Source organism: Gadus chalcogrammus, chromosome 21, assembly GCF_026213295.1.
Source record: "Gadus chalcogrammus isolate NIFS_2021 chromosome 21, NIFS_Gcha_1.0, whole genome shotgun sequence".
Classification (NCBI taxonomy): Eukaryota; Metazoa; Chordata; class Actinopteri; order Gadiformes; family Gadidae; genus Gadus; species Gadus chalcogrammus.
The window spans coordinates 14,666,408-14,690,126 of record NC_079432.1 but is presented as its reverse complement, the minus strand read 5'-3'; the positions used below and the strand labels follow the sequence as shown (position 1 = coordinate 14,690,126).

Below are 23,719 nucleotides of genomic sequence, written 5' to 3'. Positions count from 1 at the left end.
TCGTGTGGCCGCACTGCCCAGTGAAGGAGATCCCGAGGCCGCCATAAGTCCTCTGTGGCCCTAAGCCTGGGACTGTGTCTATCAAGACGCAAACACACACACACACACACACACACACACACACACCACACACACACACACACACACACACACACACACACACACACACACACACACACACACACACACAAACACACACAGATATACAGACACACACACAAATAGACACACAGATCCGAAACCCAGAGTCCTGGCACCTTCTCACATTCGCAGGTCAAATGAATTGTCTTACAGCGTTAGAAACTCCAGGCGGCACTTGACGAAACTAAAAGCCGGGTAAGTGGATGAATAAAAGATGCCAACCAAAGCGAAAAAATCCACAGGTTCCAAAGAAACTAAAGATGTGGATGACGAGGTGGAGGAAAGTGAGCCAAAGCTGAGGAGAGGAGGAAGAATGCTCCAGAGCGAGAGAGGAGTGGCAGCAGGAAACACAGGAGCAGGGAGAGCTGTGCAGAGGGAGAACCCTTCCCCGCCCCAAGAGGAGCAGAGGAAGAGCAAGAAGAAAGAGCAGGAGAAGGTGAAGGAGAAGAAGAAGGAGAATAAGAGATCCTCAGATGGAGGCGTTGAGGGCGGTGTCGTGACCAAGGAGGAGCAGGAGGATGAGGGCCACGAGCAGAACAACAACAATGTCAACACTGGCAGGGCGAACAAGAGGAGCTCAGGGAAGTCCCCGCCGGAAAAAGTGACTGACGGAGGAGCAAAGGAGGAGAGGAAGAGGACCAAGAAGAAGAAGTCTGCGGATCCCGAGAAGGAGGACGAGATGGGATCCAAGGATAAGAAGAAGAAGAAGAAGAAGTCTGCAGAAGACGAGGATGACGAGGAGGACCTGTCGGAGCAGGAGGAGGACTCCAAGAAAAAGAAGAAGAAAAAGAAGAAGTCTGCAGAAGACGAGGACGAGGAAGACCTGTCGGAGCAGGAGGAGGACTCCAAGAAAAAGAAGAAGAAAAAGCCAAAGGACGACGATGACAAAAAGAAAGAAGAAGAAATCCAAACAGCTGGACTACGCCGAGATCTACCAGAACGAGCTGCTCAGCTACCACACCGACTCCTCTGACGGATACGAGGATGACTACTATAAGAAGAAAGGTAGGAAGCCTTATCTGAAAGTACTATAATACTAATACATCTGATGGTATCAGCCAGTCTCTGGACTCAAACAGGACTGGTCCAGCCATGGGAAAGCCTCCCTGTACCAGGCTGGTAAAGCTCAGCTGTGTTCCACATGGATGGAGCACCACAGAGAATCTGGCCAGACGGGTGTTGGGTGAGGTCCCAGAGAGCAGCAGATGCAGGGCGGCCAGCCAGAGGAGCACAACAGACCATGGCAGGAAACTGACTAGAACATACAGCAGTGACTAGATACTATAATAGACTAGACACAAGTCTTGAATCTAGAACAGACACCATGATAGACTATGAACCAGAATTGATAGAGGATTGAGTACAACAAAACACAGACTATACACACTAAAGAGATTAGATTAGACATTAGGCTAGATCCTTTTTCTATTCACGAACCACCTTGCTTCCTGTTGGTCAGTTTGTTTCCCTCTATAGTACACACACTGGTTATCTCTATCGTTACGTTGGGACTAGATAAGCATAATACCACTACTGAAATCTATTAAGGTTCAATAAAGACAATTCATTTGCAAAACAAGATTGTAGCAAGTAGATTACACAAATGACCAGTAGCCTATATCAAATACATTGAGCTCAAATGACCACGTCTGTATCTTGCATTATAGAGGCATGGTAAAGGGGAAGCAGATGGAGAATATGGCCTATACCTGTTTGTTGTGTCTAGTAGGGCCTGTTTGCGAAGTCTGCTGTGTAATGTGCACTGTGTCCTCCACTCTGGATTCAGTTTATCTAGAATGAAGGATGGAGAGGTCTAGAAAAACACTCTCTGCCAGGCAGCCTTCTATCTAATTTTATCAGGTGTCTCCTTTTCCACTTTAATCAGTTATTTTCAGTCCTTACCCTGATAACTTGGTTTCTGTGTCTCTGACTGATCTAATTCTCTCAGATTGCTCTTTATCAGGTGTCTTGCCTGTTCTTCTCTTTCTTACTTTCCCTTAGATCATTGGTCATTCATCAACCGCTAGTGTGTCTCACTTTGCTAAGATGTGTTTGTGGGCCCAATTACAGGCTGACACCCCTGACAGAACGACATTTTCAGTCACATAAATTCAGTTATGTTTAAATGGGCTATTTTCAAGCTGACAACCTGCACTATGCTTGTTTCCTGTCTGTTTCACTCGTAACTCTAGGAAAACTGAACCAGGCTTATACATTTTTGCCAGCGCAGTTTATGTTGTTCATTGAGTTCGACTATTGCCTTTCTTCGTTGTTGATACTTCAAAAATATATATCTTAAAAAGGATATATGTTTTACTGCTTACTACAAATTCCTGCTGACTTATCCCTTTTCAGACATTTCAGAAATTAAAATATTAACACCTTCACCAATTTTCATCGCTTGAATATTGACATAAACACCATCTCTCTAGTGCGTTTATCTTTTCAAATACGATGATCTTAACTCCATTTTCTCTATTATATCTTTCTTTGAAAACACATCATTCTGTATTTTCCACGCTTTACGCAGGATGTTATCTGGGTGTTACATAACCTGACTCCCGTGCTGGGTTCAGTGTTAAATCTTGTATACATTACATCACACAGACACACACACACACATCTCTTACCAGCAGCACACAGGTGAGGGTATTGTGTTGCACGGGATACCCAGTGGTTATGCGACTCATCCAGCCTATGTTGTCAGATGGTGGGCATGATAAAGCACGTGGATCTATTGAACACATGAAAACACATCCATTTAGCTACTTCAGTACATATGCTTTGGCTTTTGTTTCAAATGAATGGTTGAAGAATTCCTACGCATTTCCAATGCAAATACAAAGTCATTAAACATTCGAACACATTTTATCAACACGTCTATTTTAAGTTATAGGTTGTGGTTATAGGTTGTTGTAGTGCTGTTTGGGAACAATAAGTGATGTAAGGCTATTACCTTCTTCCCTGGTTGAATGCTGCTTGTGTTATCTCTCCCTGTCTCTTTTTATATGTTTTTATTTAAACAACCTTTTCCATGAATGTATTTGTGTTCCAGTGTATGAGGTGGTCACCGTCACTGGGGATGTGAAAGGAGCAGGTACAGATGCCAATGTTTTTGTTACCCTTTTTGGAGACTTTGGAGTCAGTCCCAAGGTCCACCTGGCCAGCAAGTGAGTTCACACATTGTAGTGTTTCTAAAAATATCTATGTAAAATTACTGCTGTTCTTGTTTTATCTATGTTAATTATTTCAACTGTTAATGTTGGTTTTAAGACCAAAGATTAGTGTGATAACCCTATGCTAGTTTATGTAAAAAGGTCTGACGAACTACAGCCTGTAACATCCGTAGCCAACATAACTATTCTTCTCATGTCAATCAGTAACCATGAACCTTTCTATTCCTCTCATTTCTTCAGCACAGAAAAGAGGTATTTCCTTATTCGTCTGCTAAAGGATGCCTATGATTTTCTTAATTGTTTTTTGGTATTTAAAATGCAAATGGCACTGTATGAGATAATTCCTGCTGAGAAAAAATTATTTAACTTATAAACGATATGAAACAATGAGAATTACCTTTTATAAAACTTCAACTCATCCCTAGTCAATAGAAAAGGAAATTGCAGTGATAAATACAACTTGGATGGATGAGTTGCAGGAATCTGTTCTCCATACAGTAGCAACATTAGGACATAGAATATCTGGAGTAAGGGGAACAATGTGACATGGATGGTCTTCTTTTCCATTTCAAGGCAAATGAAGGAAGACCACGATGCCAAAGGTTTTCAATAATCAGATAAGCCTCAGGAAATTCTATCGGCGGATTAGGTAACTCGCTGGCTCATCTCTGCCAACATAGAATGGGGATACAGTTACCTGTAATATGTACATTGCATATTTATTCTCCATTGTTACTCTAGACTAGAAGGAATGTTATCCATTACTAGACTGGTTTCAGTGATCCTTCAATCAGCCACATATCATGCATTCAGTATACAGGGTGTGGTGGTTGTTGTCTAGATATCCAACATAAAAATTGGATTTATAAGGCTCTATACTGCACACAGTATAGAAAACAAAACAGTGGATAGAAGGAGTTTCACCTTACTCCATCGTATACATGGTCCTACCTGTATTGTGTAGTTGTCTTATTCATTTATTTGTACACAATTATACAGGTAAGTGATGGATTTTGCGCCTCCTTTTAAGTTTGATTGTGTTTTTTTTTTCTGTTTCGATCAGTGTCCTTTTATCCTTTTTAACAAAGTGAACACATTTCAGATAATGGGGGCAGCATTTGTTGGATTATGTGTGCTAGACTGTGTTCATCCTCCTTGGATAGATAGGTAGATAGGGCTGAGGCACAAGGGCAGCTGTTGAATGGTTAAGAGAGGTAGTCTGGTCCACTATGGTAAGCAGAAGAGGACTATCATCAATTCAAACCCCCATGGAAGACCCCAGCCCACCATCAATGGTATAAAGTCCTTCTCGTGTTTTACCCCTCGCACACACATGCAAGCAAAGAAACAGACACACAAACAAACCTGCAACCTGTCATACACCTCATCAATGAACAACACCCTTTCTTTGTTTATTAATGCTTATTTTGTCTTGCCATAAAATTACAGAAGTCGGACAGCCTTCGAGAAGAATAAAACAGATGTTTTCCACATCAAAACACACAACGTGGGACCTTTGAAAAAGCTGAGGTACCGCACCATGAAGATAACATCTTCCTTGTTACATTTCCTTAAATTACATACATCCTGTTGGTTTACATTCACTTGCAGTCATGGATCCAAAGCCACTTACAAGTGAGGCTCAGAATATTAGAGCATTCGATCAAAGTAACTAAAAATGGCAAGTGCAACGAGTGTACAGAAGGGATCCACAGATGGTGGATCCCAAGAATCAAATGAATAAAAGTTTAGGTTTTTCAGTTTAAAAAAGTAATTGTCTTTGTACAGTCGTCCCAGTGTTCCAGTAAAGCATCTGTATTTGTATATCTAAATAGTCTAGCTGCATTGTCTGCCCATGGGGAATTTGATGGAATTATATGGAATTAACATTAATAGTTTAACCACATCTGGTGTGGGACATTATAATTTAGCTCACTGAATCTGCCAGAAAAGTAAATCAATTAATTATTGCTCGGAAAAAAATGATATTACATTAGTTTGATGGGGGTTACACAAGCAGATTATTAAGCGGTTTTAGTGCTGAGCTTTGCTGAAATGTCAGCATGGAGGATTAACATATTTGAACATGTTTGAGGAAAAGTAGGCTCCTCCCAGTCTGGCGCTCAGCTGAGAGAAATAAAGAGCATCTTTATAACAGACATCTTCATGCGAAAGCTGACCGTCTTCAAAGTTGGGATGGATGGATCTTGAGTGTCTTAGCTGGTTGGCACAGAACAGACTAAGCTCTGACGCATGTCCCAAAATACATTCATTTCACCGCTGATGCTGTTTGCACTGGTCATGGTTATGGGGTACAGACTTTTGCCAAACTACAGTATTTGCATCACCAAGATTTGGCAAACAGGCCGGGGGCTAGCCTTAAAAAATTGTGGGAATCTGCTTACCTTCATTTTCCATATGTGGATTCATTTTGACACTTCCAAGGTGTTCACTTTTAGAGTGGTTGATTTGAGTCTTTTTTTTATGCTAAACAAATTCAGTATTTACTCGAGAAAAGTAGCTGCACTGATAAGGCCGAATTTTTGGTAGTGGTTTGGTAATGACGCCTCAAAATTGTAGGACATAATTACGGAGAATGAGGCGGGAGAATAAAATGGTATTATTAATGTACAGAATAATAAAAGTGTGGGTTGTTATGTTTGTTCCTTATATATGACAAACCGGGCGCAGCAGCATGTTTAGTTCCTAGCAGTCTTTATTGCATTACGGTCCAACACATGCACACACTCATAGCTCTCTCACGTAGGCTATATCCCGCCTCTAACTGGCGCTAAGCCTTATTGGTAACGTAGTCCAATAAACCTTATCAACACATGGGTAACACTTTATAATAAGGTGCCATAATAAATAGCAAACTAGTCATTACCTAACCCTTTGTTAATATTTGTTAATTGTTACTAATGATGAAAAAACTATTAACTTGTGCCAAATACCGTATTTTCCGCACTATAAGGCGCACCTGAGTATAAGCCGCAGCAGCTAAATTGAATGATGTGTACATAAATAAGCCGCACTGGACTATAAGCCGCGGGTGTTTTAATATTTAATTACAATATGCAAGGTTTCGTGCACAGAGGGGATTGTCGGGAAAGAGATGGCTGCTTGAGGAAGCTCCCATTTATTAACATTTCAACAAACAAGTTGCATATTTGCATAACGTATTCAAGTGTTACCATTTAGTGCAATAGTAGCTACAGAACATATACGGTACTGTGCTGTGTAAACAGTACTGTATCACATAGCGTATCAGACACACAAACATTTCAACTTTCAAACTTAAACGGTGCGCTCCAAGCGCACATACCGGCAGTGATCTACACAGCAGTGGTTTTCAATCAATGGTCCTTGAGGTAGTGCATAGGGGTTCCCCAGCAAAATTAGTTACCGTAATAGCGTCAAACATTTATTAACATTGGCTATTTTGGAAAAACCTTGAAAAAGTGTGAACATCTTTGAACGTTTATCTACGTTGTAGCCTACAGTAATAATAACATAACAAAAACAAAGCTTACGTTACGGCAATATCAATGGCTAAATTAAATGTGTTTTTTTAAAAGTGCAAAATAAAGTGCCTGTAACACGACAGTAAGCGCGTAAGCCTAAAGTTGCAACAACGAGGCTGCTTAAAATATACGGTAATCAGCCTACCAGAACACGGCTGTAACCAGAAAAGTCAAGTCATTAATCCTCATCTCCGTCTTCTTCCTGCGTACTAAAACCACCAAAGTCCTCATCTTCAGTGTCGGAAACGAACAGGCTCAGGGTGGCTTCGTCAGCCACTCTCCTCTCTCCTTCGTTGTCGCTGTCAAAACCAACGAACTCCTCTTCGTCACTGTCGGAATCGAATAGCCTCTGAAGGGCCTCAGCTGTGGCGGCGTCCTCCTCTTCATCACGCAGTAGTCCAGCCTTTCGGAACCCGTTAATGATCGTGGATGTTTTGACACTCCTCCACGCCATCAGGACCCACTCGCAAACTTGAGCGAAAGTTGCTTTTCGCATGCGACCAGTTTTGGTGAATGATTTATCGCCGCTAGTCATCCACGCCTCCCACTGAACGCGTAGTGCCACTTTGAACGCACGATTGACACTGATGTCGAGTGGCTGCAGATGCTTCATTGTGCCCCCAGGAATCACAGCTGGAATCGAGTTTGTGCTCTTGATGGCTGCTTTCACATTATCCGTTATATGGGCCCTCATGCTGTCCAAAACGAGCAAAGCTTTTTAATGGCGAAAGAATCCTCCAGGGCGCTTGACGTAGCACTCATTCAGCCACTCCTTCATCACGCTTTCCATCATCCACCCTTTCTTGTTGACTTTAAAGGAGATGCCGTTCGGGATCTTTTCTTTCGGCATTGTAATCCGCTTAAAAATCACCATTGGCGGAAGCTTTAATCCAGATGCTGTGCAGCCAAGAACACAAGTGAAATTCGTTCTCTCGTGGCCAGTGGTTCTCAACGTGATGGACGATTCACCTTTCTTGTTAACAGTCCTAGTGAGAGGCAGGTCAAACGTCAAAGGCACTTCATCCATATTTATGATCTGGTCCGGTCCGATGGAATATTCCTCTATCTTTCTTTGTGTGAATTCGCCGAAGTTTGTTATTTTTTCCTTGTAGTCGGGAGGGAGTTGCTGACACACAGTCGTCCGCGCCCTGATGGACAGTCCCTTTCGTCTCATAAATCGGAACCACCAGGATGGGCCACCTCTGAAATTTTCAATTTTCATTTCGGTGGCGACTGTTTTAGCCTTCAGTCGGATCTGCACGGTGGAAACACCTCGGCCGTCTGCTCTCTGTGTGTTCACCCAATCTTCAAGAAAGTCTTCAAGTTCGGGCCATCTACTTTTATTACCTCTGAAAGCTTTTTTTGACTTCTTGCATTGAGACAGTTCTTCCCGCTGGCGTTTCCAACGTCTCACCATTGACTCATTGATGCCAAGGCCACGTGCAGCAGCTCTATTTCCTTCTTTTACAGCCAGATTGACTGCCTTTAACTTAAAAGCTGCATCATATGCAATTCTACGTTTGTTTTCCATAATGAGGGTTTGTGCATGAAAACTTCCGTTCCACAAACTGTTTCGCTTTCGTATATTTGTCTTGCTCTCGTTCTCGTTCTGTCTTTCGTAGCCTACCACTCAAGGTTCCACTTTTACTTTTGCGCGCTACTTGAGGCTTTGTCTCCAGCGTTTCCTGCTGGAGCCCGCCACTGGTGGCGGGGCGCGGACCGGTCATAGAGCCCATAGAGTTAAAGTCGGTGGACTCGTCTGTAACCTGTAAAATCCATTGATTTAGGAAGTCCCCTAGTGACAGTTAGCTGTAAAAATCCAGATTAGCCGCACCGTTTATAAGCCGCAGACTCGAAAAATGGGGAAAAAGGCGCGGCTTATAGTCCGAAAATTACGGTAGATATTTTAGTAACAATTAACAAATATTAACAAAGGGTTAGGTAATGACTAGTTTGCTATTTATTAAAGCACCTTATTGTAAAGTGTTATCAAAGTGTGTCTACCTACAGGAGGGGTAAAGTTGGGCTTGGAGGCATCTTTCCTCCTCGATCACTGTAGGCGTGGTCTTGTTCCACCACCAGGAAATCGCACAGCTCAAATCAAACATTAGAGCTAGGAAATGCATCTGTTTGTTTTCTATCATACTCGCTAGCGATGGACCAATTAAACAAGGAGGTCAATTTAGGTTATTTACTCGTCAAGTCATGGCGTGGATTTTGTTTGATACAATTTCTTGAACCAGAATGCTGGAAATAGCTCCAACGTAGACCAGCATATTCCAGCCAACAGCCCAAAAGCGGCACCATGTAACTTCAAAACAAGGTTGTCCCGACAACGACATAGTTGACAACTTGGTGTTCTCCCTGGTGTGAGTGCTATTGTTGGAAAAAAGTTCCTGCTAAGACTCATTTGTAAACTGCAAAGCTTCATTGTAATTGCACTGCGGCACTAGTTCTATTCAAGACAAGAGCAAGCGACCAAAAAACACCTCAAACTATTGTGGATGACAGATTACAGTATATTACCTCACTATCAGCCTGTTATTATGTTTAGGTAGCGATCTTTGATAAAGGAAGATGAGAAGCGTAAGAGTTGGTTTGTAAGGAAAGAGATGTCGAGGCAATGGCAGTATAAAAATGGATGGACGGTATGTGACAAAGGAAATTCCAATACTGCGTCAAAGCGGCACAAACAGGGGAGCTACTTTTAAGGATGCCACCAAATGAAAAAGGGAAAATGTTAGTTTTGGGCCCTGACATAACAATAAAGGCAATATCCCTAACTGATATGGTGAAACAATACAAATATATTGTATCCGAGACAATATTTGGTACCTTGTGGGATTTTACCCATGGAACTTATGCCTTGAATGCAAGGCAGTTCCACAAGAAGGCAAGGGCTCTTCTTGTGGAACTGATCACATACATGTCAAGAAAAGGGGAGATCAGTGTATGATATAAAGAAGTAGCCGTATTTTTAACACTGGGACGTTTTTTTAAATGTTGTCTCAGGCAATTACAGCGACATTGGTGTACATTCTCTGTTCCTGATAGCATTCCAAGCCGCACATATTTCAACGGGCTTATATGATTACCCAACTGATAAGGATTTTTTATTTTCTTTCATTAAAAAGCAGAATATTAGGCCAGCCCATTTCGAAACTTTGTACATTGTAAATGGTATTTTTTTGTGGTAAATGGATACATAATAAAGCAGAATTGTATGCAATATTACTGAATCTCCCCCCTCCCCCCACTGATACCCCCCAGGATCGAGCATGACAATACGGGGATGAACGCCGGGTGGTTCCTGGACAGGGTGGTGGTGACAGACGTCAACAGGCCCCACCTGCGATACTACTTCCCCTGCAACAACTGGCTGAGTCAGGAGGAGGCAGACAGCCTGTTCGTCAGGGACCTGCTGGGCAGCCTCAACCCCATGGACGTCCCCAAGTGTAGGTCATTTAGTTGCACCAATCACCCCTAGTGTGGGGACTGTGAAACATATGAGGGCTTGTACACAACGTCACATCACAATGCCCGCAGCCATTTTGGGAGTTTTATGTCTGATTTAGCGAATATTTGAATTGTTTAAAGACACTGTTGGGATAACATGGACGTGCCTGCTGTGTTCTGTTTTACAGCTTCAGCACTGCCTGTCGTTGTTAAAATAGTTCACAAAGTAAAGTGCGTTAACCTTACCCTCTGTTTGAGTTTGTGTGACACAATATGTGGCAAATGATGAAGGCAGATATCTATCCCCACCAAGTGATTCTTACCTGTTCCCGTTGCCCCTGGCATGGGTTAGGTCAAGTCGTTTGAATGATATATTTTGGTTTTGGGGAAGGCAACTCAGAGAAGTTCACTTGCCCTTCGGTGGCCCGGCAGAGTTGGATGTTGTCTACAGTTTAAAACATTACAGTTGCAGGGGCACATATGATAAAACGAGGGGGGCTAACGCTGTCCTGCTCTGGACGTGCTGTGATCAGCTGCTACCAAAAGATCCTGTCACTATCCTGGCTGGTATCTCTGGCATGGCAATCTGAACACTAGGAGCCATGGAGCCTAACAAGACGCATGCCTGGAGCATGTGATCAGAGTTTCATGCAGCATGTCACTCTGAATGTTAAGAAATGTCTGTTCAGGGTCATAGAGTTAGAGAGAATATAGAGTTTCTGGGTATCACATTTTACTCCAGTCATCACTCCCATCAAGCCTTACGTTGATGCCATCCTGTCCCAGCCTGACACCCAGTCCCTGTCCCAGCTTGCTTCTTTCCTAGGATTGGTAGTGTAGTATCTCCCCTTGGCTCCCCTATACCAGCTGTTGAAGACGGATGTGGCAAGGACCTGGGCTCTGGTCTGCAAGATGGCAGTGCAGATCATCATACAAACAGCTGCAATGGATGAATCAGTACATTTTCAAGTTTAAATTTACCCCAGGTCCTAGCAACTAGTGGCCGACCTCCTGTTGAGAGCCACTGCCTTTTGTGGTATGTGGAGGTTTGTCTTGTGATCTGAAAACTGAGGAGGGTTGGCGACAGTGCTGAGTGGTATCCCCTTGTAAGCCACTTGTAAGCCACTTGTAAGAGTTCCCGCTGCCATTGTACCTTGGGTCATGTGACCTGGTATCTAGCGGCTTGGTAATCAGATTAGGAAGTGGTCAGAACCCAACACTCAAACACACATTTGACGCGTTGCTTGACACAAACATGCTTGGACACCAAATCACACATGCATGTGCATGCACATCCACACGCACGCACGCACACACCACACACACACACACACACACACACCCACACACACACACACACACACACACACACACACACACACACACACACGCCACAAACAATTCTCAAGGTTGCATTGCAGAATGATGCTTTTGCAGTTATGTTATAACTGCAAACTGTTATAATATATGCTTTTTTGGTCTGTTGTTTTGCAGTTAATAAGTACTTAGTGAGTGTGTTCACCGCAGACATGAAGGGCAGTGGGACCGATGCCGACGTTTTCATCAATATCTTTGGAGAGTTCGGGGACACAGGTGACCTAAAACCTATTTGTGATCACTGTAGCAATAAGAAAAATTGCTGTAAAATGGCGTCATCTATTTACTATATCCCACCAAAGGGGAGAGACGTTTGAACAGTGACAAAGACAACTTTGAGCGTGGAACAGAGGACAAGTTTACAATAGATTCTCCAAACCTTGGGAGACTGAGAAAAATCACCATCGGTCACAACAACAGGGGCTCCTCCGCTGGCTGGTTCCTCGATAAGGTACAGTACGTTATGTACATACATACGTAAAGTATGTATGGAGGCACATTCAAACATACACACATTGATATATTGACATTGACATACATACAGCACATACATACAAACATACAAACCAAAGGTATCTTTTGAGAACATGTTGTTGTTCAGGTCTCAGTGGATGACATGGGGAACAAAGAGATTTATGAGTTCCCAGTCAACCAATGGTTCGCCATGGACGAGGCAGACGGAAAGATTCAGAGAGACATACTGGTTGGATCAACGCAACCTATGGGTGAGCAAAATACAGTGTATTGTCAGAAGCAACTAAATGCAGAAAGATATATATAGCTGAAAACAAGCAACATCTGTACACTTACTTTAAACATTTTATGTTTCAAATTTGTTATTACATTTTTAGTTTTGAATTTATATCATTCCAAGACAGATTTCTTGTATAGGTAAACCTACGTGGCAATAAATCCCGTTCTGATTCTAACACAGAGATTGTATTTTTAAAGAAAGAGTTCAATTCAACAAAGATGTTGTGATTGTTACCAACATTTACCTCCGCCTCCACAGCCATCGTGTACAACATCCAGGTGATGACGGGGGACATAAGAGGCGCAGGCACCAACTCCAAGATCCATATAGTCATGCACGGAACCAAGGGTGTGAAGAACAGCGGGAAGGTGTTCCTGGAGGGGGGCCTGTTCGAGCGGGGCCTTATTGACATCTTCAACGTGGAGATCTGCGAGCTGATCAGCCCCCTCAGCAGGGTGTCCATCGGACACGACAACGGCGCGGTGGGGGCCGGCTGGTACTGTGAGAAGGTACCACTCTCACACAAATGGGTTGAGTCGAGTTCACATAATCTGTTGTAGAAATATGATCGATTATAATCATTCCACAAAAGAGCAGAACTTAAGGCAGATCATTTCATGTCCTATGCCAGGTGACGATCTACTGTCCGTTCACGGGCATCGAGCAGACCTTCCCATGTGGGCGGTGGTTGGACGAGGACGAGGCTGACGGACTGATCGAGAGGGAACTCTACGAGATGGTTTCTCTCAGACAGAAAAGACTGAAAAGTAGGTTGCTAAAATATTTTTGACATAGTATAGACCATTTTTCGAAAATAATGATGTACATGTTATTTACATTTATATCATTGTTCACTTATTCATTTATTACATGTCAATTATTTAGTTGATGCTTTCGGCCAACGCAACTCTTATAATTGTTGACATTGTGTATGTCCAGATTGGGGCGTAGCAAAGTCCCTAGAGCAGTCTCTGTTGGCCCCTTCCTCTATGGATCCATGGATCTCACCCATCTTAAAAAAAATACTAAGAATTAAGTATGTGTGTGTGTGTGTGTGTGTGTGTGTGTGTGTGTGTGTGTGTGTGTGTGTGTGTTTGTTTTCACAGTTTGAAATCTCACCACATTTCAACCCTCCTTTTTCAACATACTGTAGTCTAGGATTACTTTACTGTGGTCAATGAGTTTTGCTTGGAGTATCACGCTTAAGAAAACATTATTGTTTTCCTGTTTATTAAAGCTCCTTTCTGTAGAAAGTGCTACAAATGGTTGCTGGTAATAACTTTTTATTGCCGCCATGAGCTCACCTTGCCTCACAGCCTCAGTGACATCAGGAGATGAAGAGCTGCTCCAGTCTGTTTCTGAAACTAAGGGTCATGGGCTTCATGGTGTTAACCTTTGCTTGGTATTTTATTTATTTGATGTGACATGCGACATTGTAGGTATAATGCTAATTCATTCATGTTATTCAATGCAATTATGATTCAAGCTAGATTCCTCGCTGACTGCCTACAATCTAAACAACTGATATTAGATTATAGATTAGTTGCTGATTTGGGGAATCTAACAACAATTTTACGCCTTCTGTAAGGGGCCTAAGTGTGCCTATAAACCAAAGAAGATGACGTACAAAGTTCAGTCACTCAAACATTTTATTCTGCCAATTTATAGTTACTTGCATAATTAATTACTTAGAATTAAGTAATTGCAAACATAAAACTTTCATCTCAGGCTGTTCGAGGGCCCTCCCCCATTGGGGCCAGGGGTTCCCCTGTCCCCCCCACTACCCCAGCCCTCTGCCCAGACCAGTGGCGGCTGCTGGTCTTTTAAAGAGGGGAAGCTCATTTTTGGCCTACATCAAAATAGTTGTCAATTTATTTATACCTCAATTCGGCCCTCCGTTCCTTTTCAAGAAAATGCTAGCTGGCTAGTTCACTCCGACCTAGCCAACAGTATAAATGAACGAACTAACGAAACGATATTAATCTCGGAACAAGGAAATGCGGAAAGTATGTTAAACTGAAACAAGGAAATACAATAAATGTGTTTTATTCACAGTGTAAGAAATTAATAATGGAAGCAATTTCGCCAAGCAAATACCAAGAAATGTGTTGCAGTTTGTCATGAGACTTTACTTGCAAAATCCGCGATGGGACTGAACTCAGATAGTGAAGTGACTGTGTATATCTCAAAATAGCTGTCAATCAAAAAGTGATTCAGACTTTCGACTGATCCTCCAATCATAACGCGGAAGCCCAGCGTCCAGGCTAGCACAGGCCAGCCCACTGCTCCATCCACCCCAGAGACGCTGAGCGTCCGGGGGCGGGACAAATCTGGGCATTTATCCAATGACCGTCGAGTTTCGAGGCAATGAAAAAAACTGTTCCATGCAGTCTCATTGAAGTGAATGGACGCTCGGCTTCTACGGTCTAATGCATTGACATTACGGGAATGTATGAGAAGTTAACAAAATCGAGTCAGTCTTGGATAAGATTCTTATCGAACTCGTCTTCGACATGAACGTATTTTAACGAATTTGTAGTCAATTAAATGTTAACACAACAATACATATTTGAATATTTAATGTTCGAAATTTTAGGGGAAGCTGAGCTTCCCTTGCAGTCTTAGAGAAATCGCCACTGGCCCAGACGTATAAAGGGGTGAGCCCACACGTTGTTAGACAGGAGTCATCGTCTGGTCGGGCGGCCACTGAACCTTTGAATATGAATTATTAATTTGCCTCGCAAGGATTGTGGAAAGTTTCTGAAGACTGAAGGTTTGCATTTGAAATAACTCCAAATGGACTGAGCTGGCGATGGGTTCTGTTCACAGAGTACCCCTGGACCCTGTGGATCTTCACCACGGATATGAAGGGAGCAGGGACTGACGCCCAGGTGTTTCTGCAGATCTACGGGGAACGCGGCAAGTCTGACGAGATGAAAATGGAGAACAACACAGAGGATAGTTTTGAACAGGGACAGGTGGACAAGTTCACGGTACGGCATAGATGAATGACTGAAGGCCAAACTAAAGTCGACTATAGCGCTGCGACATTGTGTTATGTTGGTTACACTTCAACGTTGTTTTTCTAATTGCTGCCCTTTGTTATTTTGCTTCCTGGGACTCTGAAGATTGAAATGCCAGATATAGGACGGCTGCAGAAACTAAGAATTTGGCATGAGAAAAGACATCCTTTTGCTGGATGGCATCTAGCAAAAGTAAGACAGGAGTTTCTAATTGTCAATTAAAAATGTGTGATAGACAATTATAGAAAAATTTTTGGACTTTGGTTAACTTTTGATTTGCTCCCTTATTGAGCTTCAAAAAAAACTAAATTGATGATGTTTTTGCCGGATATCAAAAATATATTATAATACATTTTGTAGCTTTGTTGCTTATTATTATAAAAACTCCTTCTAGGTTACTCTAATGAAGACCTTGACAAAAGAGAAGTACTCTTTTGATTGCTGCCGCTGGCTGGACATCAATGAGGACGATAACGAGATCATCAGAGAGATCCCGGCTACTGGGCCTCTGGTCCCGGAACCCCTCCCCTGTAAGATGGAAACTCATGACCTCTGCGTCCAAACATACTTGAGTCACCGGTAGTGATCATAATACCACAATACTGATTTAGATGCATTAAGGGCGTTTTTTTGGCCTTGGCATTAGGTGTGATTATAGTGTATACACACTAAGATAGTTGTTACAATCTGAATGTCTTCAGCATTCAAAGATAGTCAGATATCTTTTTCTTTTTTCTTCTTTGAAAGATCATGCACTGAGATATAAAAGTCTATATATGCAGAAGACGTAGGCTTTGTCTGTTATTATGGTGAATGTTTTTGTTGCCAAAGGTTCAATGCATGATAAGATTGCAGCAATGACTGAAAGCACAAGAGGCCTGCATTGGTTGTATATCAATAAGCTGGAACTACCGTGTCTTTCATGTGTGGATAATGATCTTTCCCAGGATCAGTCTCTGGTATATCTACATGGGGAAACATCAATAGTTTATGTTGTACATGGGCTAGCGGTCGGATGCTCCTCCCCCCTCCTTGCAGTGATTAAGTACCTCGTCACCATCTGCACGGGCAACATCAGCGGCAGCGGCACGGACGCCAGCGTGTTCCTCAACGTGCTCGGGGACCTCGGCGACTCAGGGGAGCGGCTCATGTACATGAGCAAAAACAATGTCAACAAATTTGAGAAAGGCAACGTGAGTTACTGAGACAATACACCGTATAGAGATGGCTTGGAAGTCATTATTGCACGAACGATGATTGATTGTATTTTAGTTTTTACTTTATTGTGCACACTCATTGTAAATATATCCACCAATATTACATTTCTGCAAATGTTATTGATATTTAATATCCAGGTTTATATTTATGCCTACATTTTATTTATACCCAGACTACCCTATTTTTACTGTGTAATTTATAATTAATAACTGGATGCGTGTTTTACTACGTGAACGGCCTTGTCATACATAAACAGAGGTGTGTGTGTTTGTTCAGGGCGCCTGGTCTGTGAGCTACAACTGGGGATAACCAACTGGAACAGAAACAGGCAGAAGCAGGGTTTGCGGTGAAATCAACTTAAGACATTTATTTATAAAAAGGTGCAGGGGAAAAAGGGAGGGGCAAAAGGCAACTCAAATCTTCCCCGGGTCGGCGGTTGTCGTCAGGGTGCCCCGTCTGGCTCCCTGGGATGGGGGGGCGCAGAGAGAGAGAGCGAGAGAGAGACCAAGCTTCGTGGGTCTGTGGTCCCTGCCACTGACCTCTTCGCCCAAGCTCGGCTTGGGGTTCCTCTTCATCTGCAGGCCTTTTCTCTGGGTTCAGCATGACACAATTTACACACACACAACAGCTCTTCGGTACACTTAGACGTAATTTCACTATAAGGGTTTGGATTGGTCAAGAGGGTTGGCCACAGGCCCCTTACCAGGATACTGGCCTAACGTGTCTCTGGTCTCCACACACTCCTCCAGCCAGTCTGTCATCAGCTTGTTCTGGTGGGGTTAAAAGGCCTCCTGATTGCAGGGTAAGCTGAGACACCTGAGTGGGGCGGGGTCTCTATGACACAGCTTTTAGGGTAGTGCCTCCCATTCAACACCACACCCACACCTGCCTTTGTGGCCGCCATGTGGCCCTGTGGGGCACTGCTCAGCGGCTGGGCCACCACAGTGTGGGTGCTACAGAATGACCGTGTTACAGGCCAGTCATATTGTACTAGGTTATCAAATCATACTGCACATGAGATGATAAAACACTTGTTTATTGCAGCACGATGAGTTCCTGATCGAGGCGGTGTCGCTGGGCCAGGTGCGGAGGGTGCGGGTGGGCCACGACGGGCGCGGCGGCGGCTGTGGCTGGTTCCTGGACAAGGTGTTGGTCAGGGTGGACGGGACGCCCGAGTCCGAAGCCATTGAATTCCCCTGTGACAGGTAAGGATGAAACTATAGAACGAAGTTGAAGGAACAGGGATTCAAATCTTTTGAATACACAGCTGAAAATATATTGCGACTGTGTGACGAACATCATTAATAAATGAGTTGAAGGAATAATTCACCCTAGAAATGTAATTTTCTAAATCTGTTTATTTTACTTATAGTCTATTAAATCTTGAATCTCTGAATTCTAGAAAAATTGCTGTCCAACAGGTATTCTAAAATATTCTTAGATTGCCGTCTGTGTTATGAGAATACATGGCTAATTCAGGTCAAACTGACAGATATTAGTTTAATCTCAACCTGCATCTAAAATTTGTAATTTATTAAGTCACTTCAGATGACCTCAGGACTATAACACACGATGAATCCTATTTTTCCCTTTCCAAGTTAGGTACCATAGATTTATGCCCCAGACAGAATGGCTGTTGTATTTTTGTTCTGAGGGGTTACACACCATGTAAGGCCTCCATCGTTTAGTAGGAGATAAGGTAGGACATACCAATAATGACGACAATGGATAATGCAGTTGCGATGTGTGTTTGGCGATGTGTGTCCAGTAACTCTGTTGTATAGGCTTTCAGTAGATTGGCATGACCTCAGCATCAGCCTATCTGGCCACAGTGGTAATGCAAGGGCCAATTACCGAAACACCTCTTAGTTAGAGAGAGGAAGGGAGGTATCTCTAGGTTAAACAACAATGTATACAACAGCCTTTTCTATTGGCTATTAATTAAATAAACAAGATTTATATCATTTGATATTATAGTTCTGATTATTATTTCCATGACAGTTCCTCCCTTTTTTTTTACACTTATAGGTGAAAGAGATAATTATTGGAGTACAATTAAAAAACTTATGAGGCGCTTGATAAACAATAATGTGGGAAGAAACCTTGACATTTATTGCAATTGACAGCGTTGCAATTGATAAAATAAATAAAGTAATTAGTACATGTATACATATGATGAAGTTTTTTCATGCGTTAATAAGATGAGTTCCTCAGAGTTGGTGTCCCACACTTTGGCCCTATCCACACTGATACGATTTTTGTGCTGTAGAGCTATGCCACAAAGTGGCTCTCAGAGCTATAGAGCTATACCATAGAGTGGTGCTCAGAGCTATAGAGCTATACCATAGAGTGGTGCTCAGAGCTATAGAGCTATACCATAGATTGGTGCTCAGAGCTATAGAGTTATACCATAGAGTGGCTCTCAAAGCTATAGAGCTATACCATAGAGTGGTGCTCAGAGCTATAGAGCTATACCATAGAGTGGCTCTCAGAGCTATAGAGCTATACCATAGAGTGGTGCTCAGAGCTATAGAGCTATACCATAGAGTGGTGCTCAGAGCTATAGAGCTATACCATAGAGTGGTGCTCAGCGTTATAGAGCTGTACCATAGGGTGGTGCTCAGAGCTATAGAGCTATACCATAGAGTGGTGCTCAGAGCTATAGAGCTGAACCATACGGGGGTGCTCAGAGCTATAGAGCTATACCATAGAGTGGTACTCAGAGCTATAGAGCTATACCATAGAGTGATGCTCAGAGCTATAGAGCTATACCATAGAGTGGTGCTCAGAGCTATAGAGCTGAACCATACGGGGGTGCTCAGAGCTATAGAGCTATACCGTAGGGGGGTACTCAGAGCCAAAGAGCTGTACCATATGCATATGTTGTTATTAACACTAGTGTGGTGTGTTGTTCGGCTGTAATGGTGTGAACAGGAGAGGGCTCCTTTATCACTAAAAGATACAACCAGCCCGGCCAACATATCTGTGTTGGGGCTTTGATGCGTCAATGCGATTTAGATACTTTCTCTTAATGCCTTATAGTTACAGAACTGGTCAACAATTCCCCATACAATGAAAAAAATATTAAAAGGTGACATATTATACCACCAGGTGTGAGTGTGATTAGTCATTACAAGCCTTTTTGAAGATCTGCCTCATCTTACATCACAAGTGGGCGTGTGCACATAGATGTATGCTGGATAGATCAGTATACCAGCCTGCCTAGTGGACTGTAGCAAACGTTGCTCAAATATCCGTCATACATCTAGGTGGACACGCCCAAACTGAACTTCTAACTGAAGATCTCAATATAATTAACTATTTGAAGACATGTGGAATTCAATCATAAGTATAACCGCATTAATTATGATTAACGGGGTCCGAGCAAAATTAAAAGTCAAGAACACACTAATGGAAGATATATAAATATGACATATAATTATGAAGGAAAGATGTTGATGAAGATGTTCCACTTAATGCCATACTGTGCCTCAGCTTTCAGGTGAGCTGCAGAGCAATGGCCGAATGTCATGTTCAGCTTGTTCATAATGCTTTAATCGGGATTCGAACTCTCAACCTAAGGATCACATGTACAAGACATTATCCCATTGAGACAATTAAAATCCTGAACTGCAGCCTCATTCACATGGTCAAAATTTATATTTAAAAGCACACAACATCCAGAAAACTCAAAGCACACATTTCACAAGTGAATTAAGGGCTTTCTTCAAAGCATATACCTGCAAAATCTTTGAAATTCTGGGGAAATTAAACATTTGTAGTCAAGAACACTAATGGAAGAAATAAAATATGACAGAGCTAATTATGAAGGAAAAATGGTTGATGAAGTAGTTCTCCTCTAATGCCATACTGTGTCTTGGCAGTCAGATTCGTGGAAACGAATGAGCCGGAATGTTGATTGCCTGATGAATTTCAGGTGCTGTTCAATCGTGTGTTTCTTAAATGAGTGGCAATGACAGAATGTCATGTTCAGCTTGTTCATAATGCTCTAATCAGGATTCAAACTCTCAACCTAAGGCTCACCAGTACACGGCATCATCCCGTTGAGCCAGTGACATTCCTCAACTGCATGAAGCCTCATTCACATGGTGAAAATGTCGATTGATAAGCCCACAACATCAAGAAAACTCCAAGCACACATTTCACAAGAGAATTAAGGGCTTTCTTAAAAGAGTACAGATCTGAAAATGTGCACTGTTAATGGTATCCACCTAATGATAGCCATATGGTAGTTATACAATAACAAAATGGTCATATAGGAAAAATGGGTTGAGACTGTGGACGTTTGGCTTTTCTATGAAATTGTGGGAAAAGTAAACATTTTTAGAGCAGAAGACCAGGGTGAAATAGATGCATCTGATTTTAGAGATTAATGTGATTAAAGAATATTTAGTCCAGGTCAATCTTGTAAGGAGAAATAAGGCTGGTTCAAGATTTTTTACAATAGTGCCACCTTTGTGTGCAATACCACAAATTTGGGTTTATGGGTAGAGGGGGTTATTGGTAACCATACCTATACATTTCAAGAGTTTTCGACGTACGGTATAGGCTACAGTATGACTTTTACAGAATTTGAGAAAAAAAAAAACGTTACAGAAACAATAGGGGCCAAGCAGCTTTGCCAGAGAGTGACGCCACTGGACGAGTGCGAACACCTCCCTAGGCTAGTTACAAGATGCCCGAACCACCTCAACTGAGGTGGTTTCTAATTAGAGGATCAGCGGCTCTAATCCGAGTTCCACAAGGATGACTGAGCTTCTCACCCTATACCTAAAGGAGACGCCAGCTCACCCTCCCTAGAAAACCCAGTTCTTTCAGTCATCACCCATCCTTCATTACCATAGTGAGGGTATGAACGAAAAACGACCGTTAGATCGAGAGCTGAGCCGGAAGGTAAAGCTCCGGTAGATTGAGAGCTTTGCTTTCCCGCGCAGCTCTCTTTTTGTTGCAACGGTGCGGTAAAGCGAATGCATTACCGCCCCCGTTCTCCAAGACAAGACAAGAGGGACTTGAACTCCTTCACTTGGGCTAAGGACAAATTTCCTACCCAGAGTAGGCAATCCACTGGTTTTCCCCTGAGAGTCATGGCCTCAGATTTAGCGGTCCTGATCCTCCCAGCAGCTTCACAGTTGGCTGCGAACCGATCCAGTGAGTGCTGAGGGTCAAAGGCCGATGATGCCATCAAGACCACATCATCTTCAAAAAGCAGTACTGAGATGTTCAGACCACCGAACTGCAACCCCTCCCCAACACGACTACGCTTTGATATCCTGTCCATGAATATCACAAACAGGATTTGCGACAAAGCGCAGCCCTGGCGGAGGCCAACAACCACCAGGAACAGAACTGACTTGCTGCCGAGAACGCGAACACAGTACTTGCTTTGGGAGTACAGAGATTGGATGGCCCTGAGGAGTGACCCCTCAACCCCTGCTCCCTAAGGCAACTCCCGCAGTATCTCCGGGGGGACCCGGTCATACGTCTTCTCCAGATCTACAAAACACATGTAGACCGGAAGGGCCTACTCCCAGGCCCCCTCCAGGAGGGAAGAGCTGATAGTGTATAGCTGTAGTTCCATGTCTGAGGCGGAAACCGCATTGTTCCTCTTCAATCTGAGGTTAGACTATCGGCCAAACCCTCCATTCCAGCACCTTGGAGTAGACTTTACCAGGGAGGCTAAGTAGTTTGATACCCCTGTTATTTGGCACACACTCTCTGGTCCCCCTATTTGAACAGGGGAACCACCAGTGCCACTGCTTTGGAACTGTCCCAGACTCCCACGCAATTTTGAATAGGCGTGTCAACCAAGACAGCCCCTCAACACTCAGAGCTTTCAGCATTTCTGGCTGGATCTGATTAATCCCTGGGGCTTTGCCACTGTGGAGTTGTTTGACTACCTCAGTCACTTCCACAAGGGACATTGACGATGAACCATCAGCCTCAAGCTCGGCCTCTATCATAGAGGGCGTGTTAGTCGGGATCAGGAGTTCCTCAAAGAGTTCCTTCCAGCGTTCGAAAAGAAAGAAGAAAATTTGAAAGCGAAACATATCACAGCAAATTACAGAGAGAAAACTGGTCAACACCCAAACCCACAAAAACAACAACAATTACAATTTACAGGATTTTCCCTCAGGAAACCAATCTATGCTTCAGTAGCACCTCGGTCCCCACAATGGAACGTCACGCTGTCACACATATATCATCTTCCCATTTTACTTAATGTATTTCTACAGAGGTTTCGAATAGTCCACGATTCAAGGTTACCCGTAGATAGAATATAAATTCCTTTTGTTCACAGAGTTCTGTGAGGAAGCCATTCAGTTCCTGCCCTCGATGTGCCAAATATGGATGGTTTCATAAGGGTTCATAAGGGGTTGTGTTTAAACCATTGGGTGATGTCACAGACGCTGCTATAATATTTGGAGTCATGGTTTGGACCCTGTTTTGGAGCTTGTATCAAATGGTCAAATGACTAAAATCTATGGTTGATGTCCAAAGCTTCAAACAAGAATGAAACACTGGAAGGTGTTGAATTGATTTGAACGTTTGTTACTGGTTTCCAACTTTATACAAAGCGTAACAGCACAATGAAACCACATGGCAGACATTAAGATATCTTGAAAAGAGGGTGGTGCGCATATCCAAAGGTAATCCACAGGTGCTAGACAAAAGTATTGAATATAAGAAAAAGGAGGGTCTGCACACTGTTTAAATGCTCCAGAAGTGGATTTATTAACAGGCAACGTTTCGATCTCTAGGGATCTTCATCAGGCATTGAAAACAATGGTTGAGATGACTTTTATCACATGACCCAAATGGGGACACATGTCTAATCAACAATTTTTTTTACAAATAGCAAAACATGCACCCGAAGGTACTGTCTCACATGCATTGCATAAAACCATAAGAGTCAATGACACATCAAGAAAAGATAAATAAATAATAAAATATAAAGAGAAATAATAGAAAATAATTAATAATAAAGAACAAATAATAATCTTTATAATATTAATAATAATAATCATAACA

General features: G+C 42.7%; 1 protein-coding gene across 1 annotated transcript in view; it reads left to right on the top strand.

Moving 5' to 3' along the window:
• Positions 1-17,878, top strand: part of LOC130374973 (lipoxygenase homology domain-containing protein 1-like) — a 28,818-nt gene extending 10,940 nt beyond the window's left edge. The window contains exons 3-17 of the mRNA XM_056581956.1: positions 647-888; positions 1,034-1,146; positions 3,197-3,311; positions 4,767-4,847; positions 10,112-10,296; positions 11,792-11,890; positions 11,977-12,125; positions 12,276-12,399; positions 12,687-12,937; positions 13,060-13,195; positions 15,258-15,421; positions 15,557-15,643; positions 15,846-15,981; positions 16,490-16,644; positions 17,714-17,878. Of these exons, the coding sequence (XP_056437931.1) occupies positions 647-888; positions 1,034-1,146; positions 3,197-3,311; positions 4,767-4,847; positions 10,112-10,296; positions 11,792-11,890; positions 11,977-12,125; positions 12,276-12,399; positions 12,687-12,937; positions 13,060-13,195; positions 15,258-15,421; positions 15,557-15,643; positions 15,846-15,981; positions 16,490-16,644; positions 17,714-17,878 (2,202 nt within the window). The remainder of the gene's footprint in view (positions 1-646; positions 889-1,033; positions 1,147-3,196; positions 3,312-4,766; positions 4,848-10,111; positions 10,297-11,791; positions 11,891-11,976; positions 12,126-12,275; positions 12,400-12,686; positions 12,938-13,059; positions 13,196-15,257; positions 15,422-15,556; positions 15,644-15,845; positions 15,982-16,489; positions 16,645-17,713) is intronic.
• Positions 17,879-23,719: the final 5,841 nt, after the last annotated feature.